Genomic DNA, 13,277 nt, shown 5'->3' on the forward strand with positions numbered 1-13,277 from the left:
AATTTGAAGCCTTTGAATATTTTTCTATTGAAAATGAATTTCAATAATTATGAATTTCATGTAAAAAAAATAATTTAAATGCCATTCAAGAGAATATTTTATATTTTTTTTAATAAAAAAAAAAAATAGGTGAATGATGAATTTTAAGAAAAAAAATATATTTTCTTTTGATTTTAATTTTAAAATTCAAATAAAAAATTTTAAATCATTTTATGTTATTTTAAGGGGAAAGTTACGACAAATATTTTAAAAAAAATTTTAAATTTCAAGTAAAAAATTATTTTAATTAATTTTATACCGTTTCAAAAGTATTTCTATTAAAAATTTATTTTTGTCTGAAAAAAATATTTATTTTTGAAAATTAAAGTTTTTAAGTGAAAAATCAAAAATTTATGCCTTTTTGAAAAAAATATTTGAAAAATAATTTAAAAAAAAATTCTTTCAAAAATAATAAAAAAAAAATTACGAGTGAAAACGGAAAATTTTCTTTTGGAGGCGAGTTTCTGATAAAAAAAATAATTTTTCAACTAAAATTTATTTATTTCGTGATTTTTCCTATTATTTATCTCATAATATAATATGCATCTTGCGACATTTTTAACGTCTCTTCCACACGAACTGCTTACGGGCGCCTTCCTGTCCATACCTCTTACGTTCCTTGGTTCTGAAGTCTCGTTGCAACAATCCAGCTGATTTTTGAAATAAAAAAAAAGTTTGTAAATTAGTTCGTTCACGAAAATTGGAGAGATGACGCAAATTTAAATTGGTCTTTTCAGCGACTAAATCATGATTTATTGCCTAAAATTCCATTTTAAATGCGTCTTTCGTCACCGAATTACAATATTTACTCACCGATTCTCATTTTCTCGATCATTTCTTCGTCCACGAAGCATCGCAAGCCCATGGAAATGCCCCATCTGATGGCTCCTGCTTGTCCCGAGGGTCCTCCGCCGGCAACATTTGCTACAATATCCACTTTATCGAGCATATTTGTGAAGAGAAGGGGGAAAATGATCTACGAAAAAATGATTTTTAGAAGAATTTCATGGAAATTTTCACTTGAAAACCATTCAATCGAGGAAATAACTTACAAAAAGGTTCTAAAGACGCAATTTCTTAATAAAATATTTATTTGATAAGCTAATACTCTGACTCACAGACATTTCTTTCCTACTAGCACTACGTTTTAATACATAAAATAATACAAAGTTCATCATTCTTCCTAATCTGATTAAATTTTTTTTTTTGTGGTAATTTTCCCATGAAATGTTGTTATTATTTACAAAAAAACAGAAAAAATACTTATTTACACGTCGCTCGTGTGTCGTCCCTTATTCAATACTTTAGTTAAACATTAATATCACAAATAACGAAATAAAATAATACGTCTCGCTTCATTGTTTGAAGTTATTTTTATGCTGATTCGAAATAATCGTGAGAAGTTGCTCAATGACTTTGTGATTTTGGTTTAAGGCACTCTTCAATTCCTTGATCTCGTTCGATAATTTGTCGATTTTATCCGCATTTTCCTCGATTTTCGTTGTTAACGTACAAATACTGTCCGTTTCGTAGCAATCTTGATCGCGATCCATGATAATTGTCGATAAATTATTATTGTTATACTTTGTTTTGTACGAAAAGTAATTCGATTGGGGATTTTTTTGCTGTACCACAGTATGTCCCGTTGGCTTGCGATGCTTGGCGATCTCATAAGCAGCCATTAGGATATCACGTGGCAATCGTTTCTCGCCCGGATTTAACGGTTTCACGCTCAGAACTACGCGATAAGCTTGCGGCGACACAAGTGCTGTGTAGTACAAGAGGCTCCGAAGCCAATTTGGCAACCATCCATTGAACAAAGCTGATTCAATGTACGAAATAAGCTTCGTTTGTCTAACTAGTTTTGATAATCCCGCAGTTTTCTTTAAACCTTGGATATCGTGAACGGCAATACCGACAAGAAGATTCATCAAAATCACCGTGACGAAGAGCAGAAATAGAACAAAAGTGATTTGCGCACTGATTTCCAGCAAAAATGGGGGATCTTTGCCATCTGGATCGTTAATTAGCAGTTCAAGGTCTTGCTCGCCCGTCATCATAACCAAAACGGTAATGAATCCCATGAAAGGATTCGCGAAAGATGATGACGAAGGAAATATTACACAGAAACTGATGGTAAATCCGACCAACATGCACGAATAAGCCATAAAAAGTTTCGCAAATTCGCCCTGAACTTTCGTATACATCGCCACATAAGCTCCGAAGACCGGAAGTTGTCCTACCATCAACATCATATTGGTCCATCCGAGTAAAACTGCAAAGGCGCCGATGTGATTTTGCCATGTGTACGTTCGATTGCCGTAAATGTAGGAAATTACAAAGACACTGAGGATCACAAACCATTCTATCAAGTTTTCAATTTGACAGACGTAATGTCGAACGGAGGAATATCCCGTAATTCCGTAGATTTTGCGACAAATTTCGACGAGAGTGATAGCGACAAGCACCCACCATTGCATTTCCATGACAAAAGGGTTGTTTCGCAACATATCTCCCAAAATTGACTGTTTTTGGCACAATTCTTGCTCCTGAATCGTCTCTTCCATGTCTTTGCTGCCGTTGTAGCAATTGTGCGCCAATGCCGTTAACACGTACAACGTGAGAAATAGGACGAACGTGAAACAAAATAACAACCTTGCGATGTAATATTTACGGATTTTGCCCCATTTGATGTACAAAAAGGCCGTACAAAGGGGATGTTGCAAGATTTCCTTCTGTCCTTCATCGACAAAGGTGTTCAAGTAACTAATTTCCCGCGGATGACAAAATTGCAAGATGTGACGAAAGTCGAGTTGCAGCTCAATTTCATGATTATTTGTCTCTTGGGCATGCGTCATTGTGATCGCGGCATCCAATTGTTGTGTCACCATCGCCAACGAAGCGGGCGTTTTGCGCGTTATGACATTCAAAGCTGTCGTACCTTTTTTACTTTTTGTCGTTACATCAGCTCCATGGAAGATTAACATTTCTACGCAGTGTGACAAGCCATCCAAAGCCGCAAGATGCAACGGAGTGAAGCCATAAATGTCTTTACGATTGACATCGGCACCCCATTGAATCAGTACTTCCAAGATATCGAAGGCGCTTTCAGCTTTTCCGACTGCGGCATGTAACGGCGTTCGATGATCAAAGTCTTCGGCATTCGGATCCGCATTTCCAACACGTAGCAAGGCTTCGACACAATCGAAACTCGATGTTCTCGCAGCGAGATGTAACGCCGTGAAGCCACGATGATTCTTCATTTTTGCATCAGCACCTTTGCTCAAGAGTAAATTGACACATTCGGCATTTCCTTCGTCTGCGGCGAGATGTAAGGCGGTAGATTCTTTCTCGCGCACACAAATTCTGATATTTGGATCGGCATTTTCCGCTTCCAGCAACGACGCAAGACATTCAGCATGTCCCAAATCAGCTGCCAAATGAATTCCGTTTGTCCCGTTGGGTTTTAAAGAGTTTACGTCGACGCCTTCTTTGACGAAAAGTCTCACACAATCGACGGCATTTGCTCGTACAGCACAATGCAACAAGGATTCCTCACAATTCTGCTTCGTCGTATCCAAATTCACGTCAGCTCCGTTGTTAATAAGGAGTTTTGCTGTTTCCGGCGAGTTGCCGTATGCCGCGAAATGTAACGGCGTGAAATACTTTGGCAACGAATTCACGTGAATGCCGCGTTCGATGAAGAAACTCGTCGATGCGAGGCATCCGCTGAACGCAGACAAGTGCAGTGCCGTGATGCCACTCGAATCGACGTATTGCAAGTCAGCGCCTTCCTCGATAAGTCCTTCCAGCAAATCCCATCGTTTGAGAAAAGCAGCCCACAGAAGACATAAATTCTTCTCGGATTTCGTGGCATCTTCGAACGCTTCACGCAAATTCTCTTTAATCACATTTCCTTGCTCGATGTCGTCGAGAAGTTGTTGTCGTCCGCCCACAGACTTCATTTGGTCCGTAATACTCGCACGAATTGTTTCGCCGCAAATCATGATGCTCAAATCGACAGATGGCTCCTCGAAGCTGTCATACATGCTGGGAGCACTTTCCGCAGGAGGCGACGAACCCACATCCAACACATGATTGCTCGGGTAATTTTCGTCGATGACACTGTTGGGATCGGGGCGCCAACGAACGCTGTTTGGCACGGTCTTGAATCTAAATTAAAATTAAATTTCAGACAAAAAATTTGAAAAAATCGAGAAATTTCTACCTTGTGGTAAGTGACAGGGGAACAGCTTCATTCTCGATTTGTAAACTCACTGCTTTAGATACGCGTCGATGGAGTAAAGGCTTTGCCTTGGGTTTCATTGAACCTTCTTTGTATCCTAAGTTTTCCATTTTTTTTTTGTATTTTTTTTTTTAGATTTTTTTCAAGTTTTGAACACCTGACTTGACTGTTAATTGAGTTTATTTGACGTTACGTTCAACATTACTTCTTTAAACTGCCTAAAATATTTAATTAAGTAATTAATGATCTCATTGCCCCGACGTTTATTCACTTTTTGTTGACAAATATATTTTTTTATATTTTATGTTCTCATTTTTTTTACGAAAATTTTAGTAAAACGGTACTTTGTTTCTATTGAAAAAAATTTAAAAAATACTTCAAGATTTTTTTTGGTCGAAATTATTTGTTTTTTTATTTTTTATTATTTTAAAAATTTTAAAGATATTTTTTTTAATTTTTTATTTAGTCAGTTTCACGAACATTTTTTAAATCTTTTTTAAATAAAAAAATCTTATTAAATTATTTAAAAATTAAATTAATAAGATTAAATTTTTTATTTTTTTAAGATTTTCATATTTTTTTTATCAGTTGTACGAAAAAAATTTTTTTTTTTTTAATTTTTTTTTTAAATTTTTTTTTTTTAAACAAATTTATTTTTTTTAATATTTAATATATTTTAAAAATCTTATTAAAATTTGCTAAGATTTAAAACTTATTAATTTTTATTTTAAAAATTATTTTTTTTTATATTTTTTTAAAGCTTGCTTTCAGTTTATTTTAAAAATTATTTTTTTCACAAGAAATTTAATAAAAAAAAATATCATTTATTTTTCTTTGTGTTTTTAATTTTTTTCCAGGTGCAAATTGAGGCAAACTTTCCACAGATAAGCAAAATATCACATTCTCGTTACAAAAAAAAAAAATCATGCACAATTCGCATGATCTTCCTAAAAATTGCACATAATACTCTCGTGTGCGATAAATAAAAGACCGGCAATTAAACACGTGCTTCCTTTGTCTTTTTGTATTTTTTTTCAAAATCTGTGTTTATTGAACCGCAACGAAAATTCGCGATAATTATTACCTCTAATTATTCGATTATCCAATATTAAGTGGATCTGTGACGCGTCCCGATAGCGACGAAATATTTCAAAGTTCAAAATACTCGAGAAAAGCGTTGCTTCGAGTAAACAAAGTTATTCACCGAAATCGCCGTGTACTTCAACGCCAAGTATCGCCAAAGTCAAGATTATGTTCAATTTATCGCTTTAAATATATTGTATTATGGAGTAAATGCCATTATCAGGCTATTCATATCCTCTCCGCTATCGCCGCGCGCACTTGAGATTTCGTCTGTATTATTCAAATGGAAGGAGGTATGCGAAAATTGGACAGACAAAACTAATTCATCGCATTGAATACATTATAAAGTGTCTTTAACGACGAAATTCGACCAAAAATGCAAGTTTTGCTTGCGATTGAGTGACAAAAATCACTTATTGCCACGAAAAACGTAAATCTCAATATTTTTTAATGTAATAATTATGCATGAAGATGATGATGGATGTAAGTTTAAGCCTCACGCTCCGCAGTAAAAATCCAATTGAGACGAAATTGAATCACGTGTTACATGATCCAATTTTTAACTGAAAGCAATCATCTCATTTAACGAATCTATTTTCTAAGAATGCACAGAACTTGACATTTTTCTGACCAAATTTCTTGCAAATTGATGTTGGGGAACTTGAATTCTCAATTTCAAGGTGAGAAATTTTTATTATTTTTTTTCTATTTTAAAAATTTTCGTAAAAAAAATTTTTTTTTTTTTGGTAAAAAAAATATATTTGTCACAATTTTTTTGATTTTTTTTTTATTTTTCAGGTTGATGCCCGTTTTAAACTCTCACAAAATAATTATTTGTTGAACAAAAAGGAAAAAAATCCGTTCGATTTTAAGAGGTCCGTTTCGAATGAGAGATACCAGTCAACTGAAGTTCAGCTCTTAATCTCTACCCGACACTTGCCTGCATTAACAGTGAATTTTATAACAATACAAAGCATCAAAAAGATAAAAAAAAAGAACATAATAATGGAGATTTTTGTGTGTGTTCATTATATATTATCATTCATTACATTATATTATTACTATTATCACAGCAACAGGCCATGTACGAGCAACGAGAGCAGATGAGCAGGCGAAAAATGAAATATCTGAGTCACTCATGTTCGACACTACTGCTCTTGTTTGACATGAGATGAAAGATGTCTTCAATTCTGTGTGTGATAAGAGACGATTCTGATAAGTGATAAGACATCTCTCGAAATATTCCGGAGAATGACGACGACGACGACGACATACGAAAGGAATTTCTCACGATAATGTATCGAGATCATGTAAATATTTAGTGATCGAGAGGAGTTTCTTATCTCATCCAAGTGACTAAATAAGAGAAGGCGAGATAAAAATTTGCTGCAATTTTTGTGGCGATTATTACGCGATTGCGTAGGTTCTTGTTTAGACAAGAATTAATCAAAATAAATGATAACAACGCAAGTTTATTTTGTAGAAATTGTTAGTCAAGTACCTGGCGTCTCCATTTTCAGGAAGAAAATGTTTCAAATAAAATTTGGAGTTTACGGGTTTTTGGGATGTCTGTCCGTTATTTTATAAAAATTTCGTTTCTCAAAATTAAAAACATCAAAAATTGGTTGAAATCTATAATTTTTGGTATATTTTGTGATATTTTAAAGGTTTTGACTATTTTTTACAGAAAATTAGAAAAATTCATAATTTAAAATTTAATAAATATATTTAAATTTCATAAAGAGTAATTTATTCGACGAGGAAATTTTAAAAAAATAAAGTTTTACACGAATTTGTAAAATTTTTAAATTTCAAAATTTGGTTGAAATTATTAATTTTTTTTTGTTTTAAAAATTTATCTTATGTTCAGAAAAAATTAAAAATGGTTTTAAAATATCGTGTTGAATATTAAGATCATTAAAAATATTGAAAATCGACATTAACTTATTAACTCTAAATTATTTCGGAAATTCAAATTATTTCGGAAATTCTGTAGTGTATTTTTTTCTGTTTTTTCTGTACTGTCAAAAAATAGTGAAATTTATAAGCCGAAATATTATTTGGTCAGAAATTGTTTGAATTCTAAATTTTTCTTTAAAAAATAAAATTTAATTAAAATCATACAAAAACATAATTTAACAAATTTTAATCAATTTAAAAAAAAAACTGAATGAATTTGTTTAAAAAATAATTTTATTATTTAGAAATGCGCTCATATCAATTTTTACACGATAAGCCTTTAAATTTCTTTTCATCCTACCGGAAAATTTTGTTTATTTATTTAATGTCGCCTCGTTACATTTAATTTTACTCACTCATTTAATCTGTTCATTTATCAAGTATGACTCTGAATTTTTTTTACCAAACAAAACAAAGCAAAAAATCTGCTTAATTGGTTTGCGTCATCCGTTCCAGCTTCATCATTTTCCACAATAGCCGCAAAAAAAACTACTTAATAATGAAGATTCATCAATGAAAAAAATGTTAAATAATTTCCATAGTTGTCTGGCACATTGTTGAAATTTATCCGATCAAACAAACCAACAAACAGTGCTTGACAAAAACTTTTTGACATGCACAAATGATCATCAAAATTGAATTTTGATATTGTGCGAGGTCAATGTCGAATGGCGCGAATTTTTCCAACGTGCCCGAGAAATTTCTGAAATATTTAATTATTACCTCGTAATGAATGTCAATGTCATCCCTTTAATAAATAGTAATCTGCAGAGAGAGAATAGAGTGCAGCTTCATAATAATCATCATCATCATCACGCTTATCTCTTTTGATAGGCAACACACCCACTTCCTGTTCATTGAGACGGGCACGTCGTGCATTGTTACACATTTTGCAGCGATAACTCGCCAATAATTTACGTCGATTGAATGGTTTCAAGTGAAATTATGACAAAAAAATATGTGACTTACCTGTTCGCGGCATTGCTTATCCTCGAAATAGTCAATTTCCCGCCCGTTTATCTTAATATCTCCCGTGCCTGGGCTAATGACAGTCACATCGCCTCGCGCACGCTTCCTTAGACACTCGTACGTTGTGATAAAAGCGCGTCCTTTCTCGTCGTACTGCACTTCGGGTATTTCCGCCGTTTTATTTTGTTCTAAAAGCGGTTTTCGGTACTTGTCAATTAAATCTTTCACTTTGTAGGAATACGGAAGAGCAACTAATCTGTCAAAGGCAGCCACAAATTGTTCGTATTCGCGATCCATGATAGTTTCGACAAGCATTTTCTCGAGTCTGTCTTTGGGAACCCAAGTAAAGCCGCTTAAATCTCTACAAAAAATTGAATTTATAATGAGAAAATTGCATAAAAATTACAATGAAAAACTTACACTTTTTGTGTTGGATCTGGCTGAAGTCCTTTTCGCAGCATTTTATCCTCAAAAGCGTACAATTCGTTGAAACTATCGACAATATCGTACATTAATTTGTAAAAATTTGGTTTTCCCGTGTAGAAAAATGGATGATGAGGTCTTCCAGATTCGTCAAACTCCGCAGCCTTGCGTTTGGGAAACACAGCTTCTGGGGGCTTCATCAAAGGACGTGCTTTTTTGCTGAAAAGACCCGATGGGAACAAATATTGAATTGCTCTATGGATATCGCCTTGCGTAAAACTCTCGGCTTCTTCGCCCATCATATTCGCCAGATGCCTTTTTCCGATCTGAAAGACTAATTTTTCGTTTTTCATGAATTCATCGTGTTCGCGAGCTCGTTGGAGATACGCTCTCATGGCACGACTCGTTTTTTCCTTCTTCAACATCGGAACAGCGGAGACGGTGACACTATTCGTGCATGCTCTCGAGGGTTGCTGCAAAGAAAAATGCGATTTTTAATGTGAAATACTTTGAATTTCACGAGAATTTCTTACGACATTGCTCGAGCGTGCGATATTTGGCAGTTTTTGATGATTGACACGCGGATTTATGCCACATTTGTTGAAATAATTCGAAAAAATGCGAATACTCATGTTGGTTTTGTAATTTTTCCGAACAATAACAAACCGTACGAGCTGTCATTTGTCTCGCAACTGTCAAAATTGGGTCGGATCAAAACAAAAGTGAACAAATTCCTATTTTTTACGGTTTTTACGTGATTTTTAGTTATTTTTAAATGTCTTCTCAAATTCGAACGCTTATAAGTCGAAAGGTAAGTCTCTTTTTCATCAAAATTTAACAAAATTAATAAAAATCATAGATTACAGAGGCCATAAAACACGATGTTGGAGTTGCATCTCAAATCTCTACCATGCTGGAGTTGGATAAAAACCGCCCTGATCCAGAATTTTACCTTAATATGCGAGAATTGAACGACTTATGCGGAAATAAAGAACAAAAAATCGACGTAAATGACCTTTTGAAGCTCGATTCGGATCGTTGTGAAATTCTTCAAAGCGTAAAACTGAAAGTCAAACCGCCGAATAACGAAAAGGTCGTCTTCAAAGTTGATAAAAGACGATTTATGGAAGAAACGTTATTACGCACCAATGAAATTCTTTCGGAAAAAGTCGAAAAAGCCAAAACTGTGATAGTTGAGTTCAGTTCACCAAATATTGCAAAGCCTTTTCACGTTGGTCACTTACGTTCAACGATAATTGGCAACTTTTTGTCGAACCTTAACGAGCATTTGGGACATCGCGTGCATCGACTCAACTATTTGGGCGATTGGGGCACGCAATTTGGGTATTTAAACGTTGGCGTCGACTTGAAAGGATTCACAGAGAACGAAATTCAGGCGAAACCCATCGAGAAATTGTACGAAGCTTATGTTTATGCGAATCAAATGAGTGAAAAGGATCCCGAAATTCACAAAAAAGCGATGGAAATCTTCAAAAATTTAGAAAGCGGAAGTTATGACAAACTTGAAAGATGGAATTCGTATAAAAAATTCACTGTGGATGAGTTGACACGATTGTACGAGAGACTAAATGTTCATTTCGACGAATATCATTGGGAATCGATGTACGGAATAAATGCAGTTCAGAATGTCGTGAGACAATTAAGTGACACGGGAGTGCTAAGTGACTCGGAAGACGGGCGAAAAATCGCAAAAGTTGGCGATAGAGTAGTTCCTGTGGTCAAAAGTGATGGCACAACGTTGTACTTGACACGCGATATCGCCGCTTACATAGATCGCTATGAAAAATTCAACTTTGATGAAATTTACTACATTGTCGATAATGGACAAAATGATCATTTTACGGCACTTTTCAACATAATTCAACAACTAAAACTGCCATTCGCTGGAAGAGGGACTCACATAAAGTTCGGAAGGATCAACGGAATGAGCACAAGAAAAGGTTCTGCGATATTTTTAAAAGATATTTTAGACGAAGCTCGAGATATTATGTACGAAAAACAAGTACAATCAGCAAGTAAGTCTTAAATTTAAAAAAAAAAATCAATAAAAAATTATAAAATTTCCCTTTTAGCAACTAAAATTGACATTTCCAACACAAACGAAGCCTCAACAGATATCCTTGGAACATCAGCCATCATCATAAATGACCTCAAACAACGCAGAAATAATCAATACACCTTCAACTGGGACAATGCCTTACAAACTAACGGCGATTCAGGCATAAAACTTCAATACACGCACTGTCGTTTATGCAGTTTAGAGGAAAATTCGGGTGCAAGTATCGCTAATGACGTAAATGTTGATTTTCTACAAGAGCCAGAAGCTGTTTCAGTTGTTATTGAATTAGGAAAGTTCCCAGAAGCAATTGCGAGAGCTCATAAAACGCAAGAAGCGTGCGTTATAGTGAATTATCTCTTCAGTTTGTGGTAAGTTTTGAGATTTTTTAAAAAAATTTTATCAAAAAATTATTTTTTTCAACAGTAATACGACAAGCAAAGCCTTAAAAAAGTTGAATATCAAGCAAGAACCCAACGAGGAACGAAAAAGCCAAAGACAATTGTTGTTTAATCGCGTAAAATTAACGTTAAACGTTGGAATGCGAATATTAGGTTTAAAACCTTTAACTCGCATGTAAGGATTTTCATCGATTTGAGACCCGGTTAGACTGAATAAACGTTAAATTCATCATAAAAATCTTTATTCGTTAAATCTTTGTTAAGTTATCGACTTAAAATTAGTCATTAATCAACATTATAGTATAAAAAACTATCAGAAAGTACCTTTTTTCTATCAAAACGTGACAAAAATCGCGTTCGATATGTGTTTTTTGAAGGAAAAATGAGAGAAAAAGCAAAAAATATCAGATTATTACTGAGCAAATCCCTTAAAAACTATCAAAAGAGCTGAATTGAGGTCAAAATGTTCCGTTTTTTTTTTTTGTAGTTTACCATACACCCGCGCACACACTTAAAATTTAATGGACTTTGCAAAGAGTGCAGCAGTCGCTTGAGTCTTGTTCCCGTTGAAGGATCGCAGTTCGACAATCACTTGTTCCCGATTGAAACCGAGTTTCATGAGTTCCTGCACATCGGCTTCCGTAAATTTGTCTGTAGGCAAAACGGTGGTAGCGGCATTCGTGGGCGATTGTGTCGTTCCCGCTGTGGATGTAGAAGCTCCGCCAGCAGCTTCTTGTTTACTCCGTTCAAGGGCTTCCTTCATCTCGAGCTCTTCTTGCAATTTTCTCGTTTGCTCGATGAGTTTTGCTTCTTCCTCCGGGCTTGTAGCTGTCAAGCGGGCACAATCGGGCAACTCATTTTCATTCAAAAATCGCGTTTTTGTTTGTGTCGTGCCAATGTGCAAGCAATTTTCACGCAAATCGATCGTACATTGATGTCGTTTCAGCATATCGAGTCCCAATAACATGTCCATCGGTTGTTCCTCGAGCACGGAAAAACTCGACGTTAAGAAGACATCTTCGATTTGTATTTGCACCATGTGAATGCGCCCGATAATCTTTTGTACGCCCACGCCTTTGGCAACGCCAGCCCATCTTTTGTCGACTAAACGTTGGATGTGACAACGTTCAGCTGCCGCCGCACTCATAATTGTCGTTTGGGCGCCCGAATCGACAAATGCCTTGATCGGGAACCCGTTTACCTTGCAATCGATATACAACATGACGACAGTACCAAATGTCTCCGGGTTATATTCCATTGCAGCATTCAAATTCGCCTCAATATTCTTCTGACGAATCTCTTCGGCGATGAGACGTTGGGCATCCGAGTCAAAGGGATCCGCATTTAGCATTCGGAGTCGTTGTGCTTCCTTTTCCATCTTTTCCTGAATCTGTTTTCGCAACATTGCGGCAAAAGTTTCCAAATTTCCCGACAATAACGCATCTGCCAAACGAGGATTATTGTGTTTGAGCAATCCAAGTGCCTCGGGATTCGATAAAAACATATCGCGAACTGTCGCGGGATCATCTTCAGCTCCCACACTGAAATTCGGATCTGAAGCAGAAGCAACTGGCGGAGCATTGGGACGAGAAACTGAACCTCCGCTCGACGAACCTGGGACTTGAATCGTGCTAAAATCAAAACTCGGCAAATTTCCGCCAACTCCAGAAGCTGCAGCTCCCCGAATCGCTTGCATCGTACTCCGCGCTGATTCAACCGCTTGCATTATGTGTTGCAACATGACCAAATCGCCATCTTTTACGCCAAAATCCTTGAGTGTTTTCTTGTTATCCGTGAGTGGGCGACCTGCAATTGCATTTAAAAATAGAAAATTTTTGCCATGTCATTGGAATTTGCGATGCGAAAGTGTACTGACCTTTGTGGATGACGACCATTTCGTTCGATGGATAGCCCGTATCTACCTCGCAGAACGCCTTAAAGTTCTCCAACTCCAAGTCCTCGGCGACATCCAACTCGAATGTGAAGTCAGCGAGCGTTGTGACTGTAATTTTCATGATTTTATCTGATATTTACGCGTTAATCTTCAGAGCTTTGTGACTTGCGATTTAATGTAAATAGT

At 35.6% G+C, this 13,277-nt stretch overlaps 4 protein-coding genes across 5 annotated transcripts; 1 reads left to right on the forward strand and 3 right to left on the reverse strand.

Annotated features, from left to right (window-relative positions):
* Positions 1–874: 874 nt before the first annotated feature.
* LOC134835265 (transient receptor potential channel pyrexia) lies at positions 875–6,263 on the reverse strand. The gene is made up of 4 exons (XM_063850140.1): positions 6,192–6,263; positions 4,268–4,503; positions 1,092–4,212; positions 875–1,015 (listed from the first exon to the last, which is right to left on the reverse strand). The coding sequence occupies exons 2-3, from the start codon at positions 4,393–4,395 to the stop codon at positions 1,395–1,397; spliced, it is 2,946 nt and encodes a 981-aa protein (XP_063706210.1). The 5' UTR covers positions 4,396–4,503; positions 6,192–6,263; the 3' UTR covers positions 875–1,015; positions 1,092–1,394.
* Positions 6,264–7,315: 1,052 nt separating this feature from the next.
* LOC134837687 (small ribosomal subunit protein uS9m) lies at positions 7,316–9,351 on the reverse strand. Its single transcript, XM_063853073.1, has 4 exons — positions 9,253–9,351; positions 8,717–9,192; positions 8,297–8,657; positions 7,316–7,321 (listed from the first exon to the last, which is right to left on the reverse strand). Exons 1-4 carry the CDS (start codon positions 9,349–9,351, stop codon positions 7,316–7,318), a joined length of 942 nt encoding a protein of 313 aa, XP_063709143.1.
* Positions 9,352–9,424: 73 nt separating this feature from the next.
* On the forward strand, positions 9,425–11,515 carry LOC134838036 (probable arginine--tRNA ligase, mitochondrial). Of its 2 annotated transcripts, none has more exons than XM_063853480.1 (4): positions 9,425–9,530; positions 9,579–10,755; positions 10,813–11,167; positions 11,223–11,515. In XM_063853480.1, the coding sequence occupies exons 1-4, from the start codon at positions 9,495–9,497 to the stop codon at positions 11,374–11,376; spliced, it is 1,722 nt and encodes a 573-aa protein (XP_063709550.1). In that variant the 5' UTR covers positions 9,425–9,494; the 3' UTR covers positions 11,377–11,515. The 2 variants fall into 2 exon arrangements, with proteins under 2 accessions (XP_063709550.1, XP_063709551.1); XM_063853481.1 differs by having other exon boundaries at positions 9,431–9,530; positions 9,586–10,755.
* LOC134838037 (protein DDI1 homolog 2) lies at positions 11,429–13,276 on the reverse strand. The gene is made up of 2 exons (XM_063853482.1): positions 13,074–13,276; positions 11,429–13,003 (listed from the first exon to the last, which is right to left on the reverse strand). Exons 1-2 carry the CDS (start codon positions 13,210–13,212, stop codon positions 11,709–11,711), a joined length of 1,434 nt encoding a protein of 477 aa, XP_063709552.1. The 5' UTR covers positions 13,213–13,276; the 3' UTR covers positions 11,429–11,708.
* Between the last annotated feature and the right edge of the window lies 1 nt (position 13,277).

This window comes from Culicoides brevitarsis, chromosome 1 (genome assembly GCF_036172545.1).
Source record: "Culicoides brevitarsis isolate CSIRO-B50_1 chromosome 1, AGI_CSIRO_Cbre_v1, whole genome shotgun sequence".
Classification (NCBI taxonomy): domain Eukaryota; kingdom Metazoa; phylum Arthropoda; class Insecta; order Diptera; family Ceratopogonidae; genus Culicoides; species Culicoides brevitarsis.

Excerpts from the sequence above, each read along its gene's own strand:
- LOC134835265 (XM_063850140.1), bottom strand. The coding sequence starts at position 4,395 with ATGGAAAACTTAGGATACAAAGAAGGTTCAATGAAACCCAAGGCAAAG. Across the intron at positions 4,213-4,267 it reads CCCCTGTCACTTACCACAAG|ATTCAAGACCGTGCCAAACA; the intron begins GTAGAAATTTCT and ends ATTTTAATTTAG.
- LOC134837687 (XM_063853073.1), bottom strand. The coding sequence starts at position 9,351 with ATGAGTATTCGCATTTTTTCGAATTATTTCAACAAATGTGGCATAAAT. Across the intron at positions 9,193-9,252 it reads TCGCACGCTCGAGCAATGTC|CAACCCTCGAGAGCATGCAC; the intron begins GTAAGAAATTCT and ends TTTTCTTTGCAG. Across the intron at positions 8,658-8,716 it reads CCAGATCCAACACAAAAAGT|AGATTTAAGCGGCTTTACTT; the intron begins GTAAGTTTTTCA and ends AATTTTTTGTAG.
- LOC134838036 (XM_063853480.1), top strand. The coding sequence starts at position 9,495 with ATGTCTTCTCAAATTCGAACGCTTATAAGTCGAAAG. Across the intron at positions 9,531-9,578 it reads GAACGCTTATAAGTCGAAAG|ATTACAGAGGCCATAAAACA; the intron begins GTAAGTCTCTTT and ends TAAAAATCATAG. Across the intron at positions 11,168-11,222 it reads AATTATCTCTTCAGTTTGTG|TAATACGACAAGCAAAGCCT; the intron begins GTAAGTTTTGAG and ends TTTTTTCAACAG.
- LOC134838037 (XM_063853482.1), bottom strand. The coding sequence starts at position 13,212 with ATGAAAATTACAGTCACAACGCTCGCTGACTTCACATTCGAGTTGGAT. Across the intron at positions 13,004-13,073 it reads AATGGTCGTCATCCACAAAG|GTCGCCCACTCACGGATAAC; the intron begins GTCAGTACACTT and ends ATGCAATTGCAG.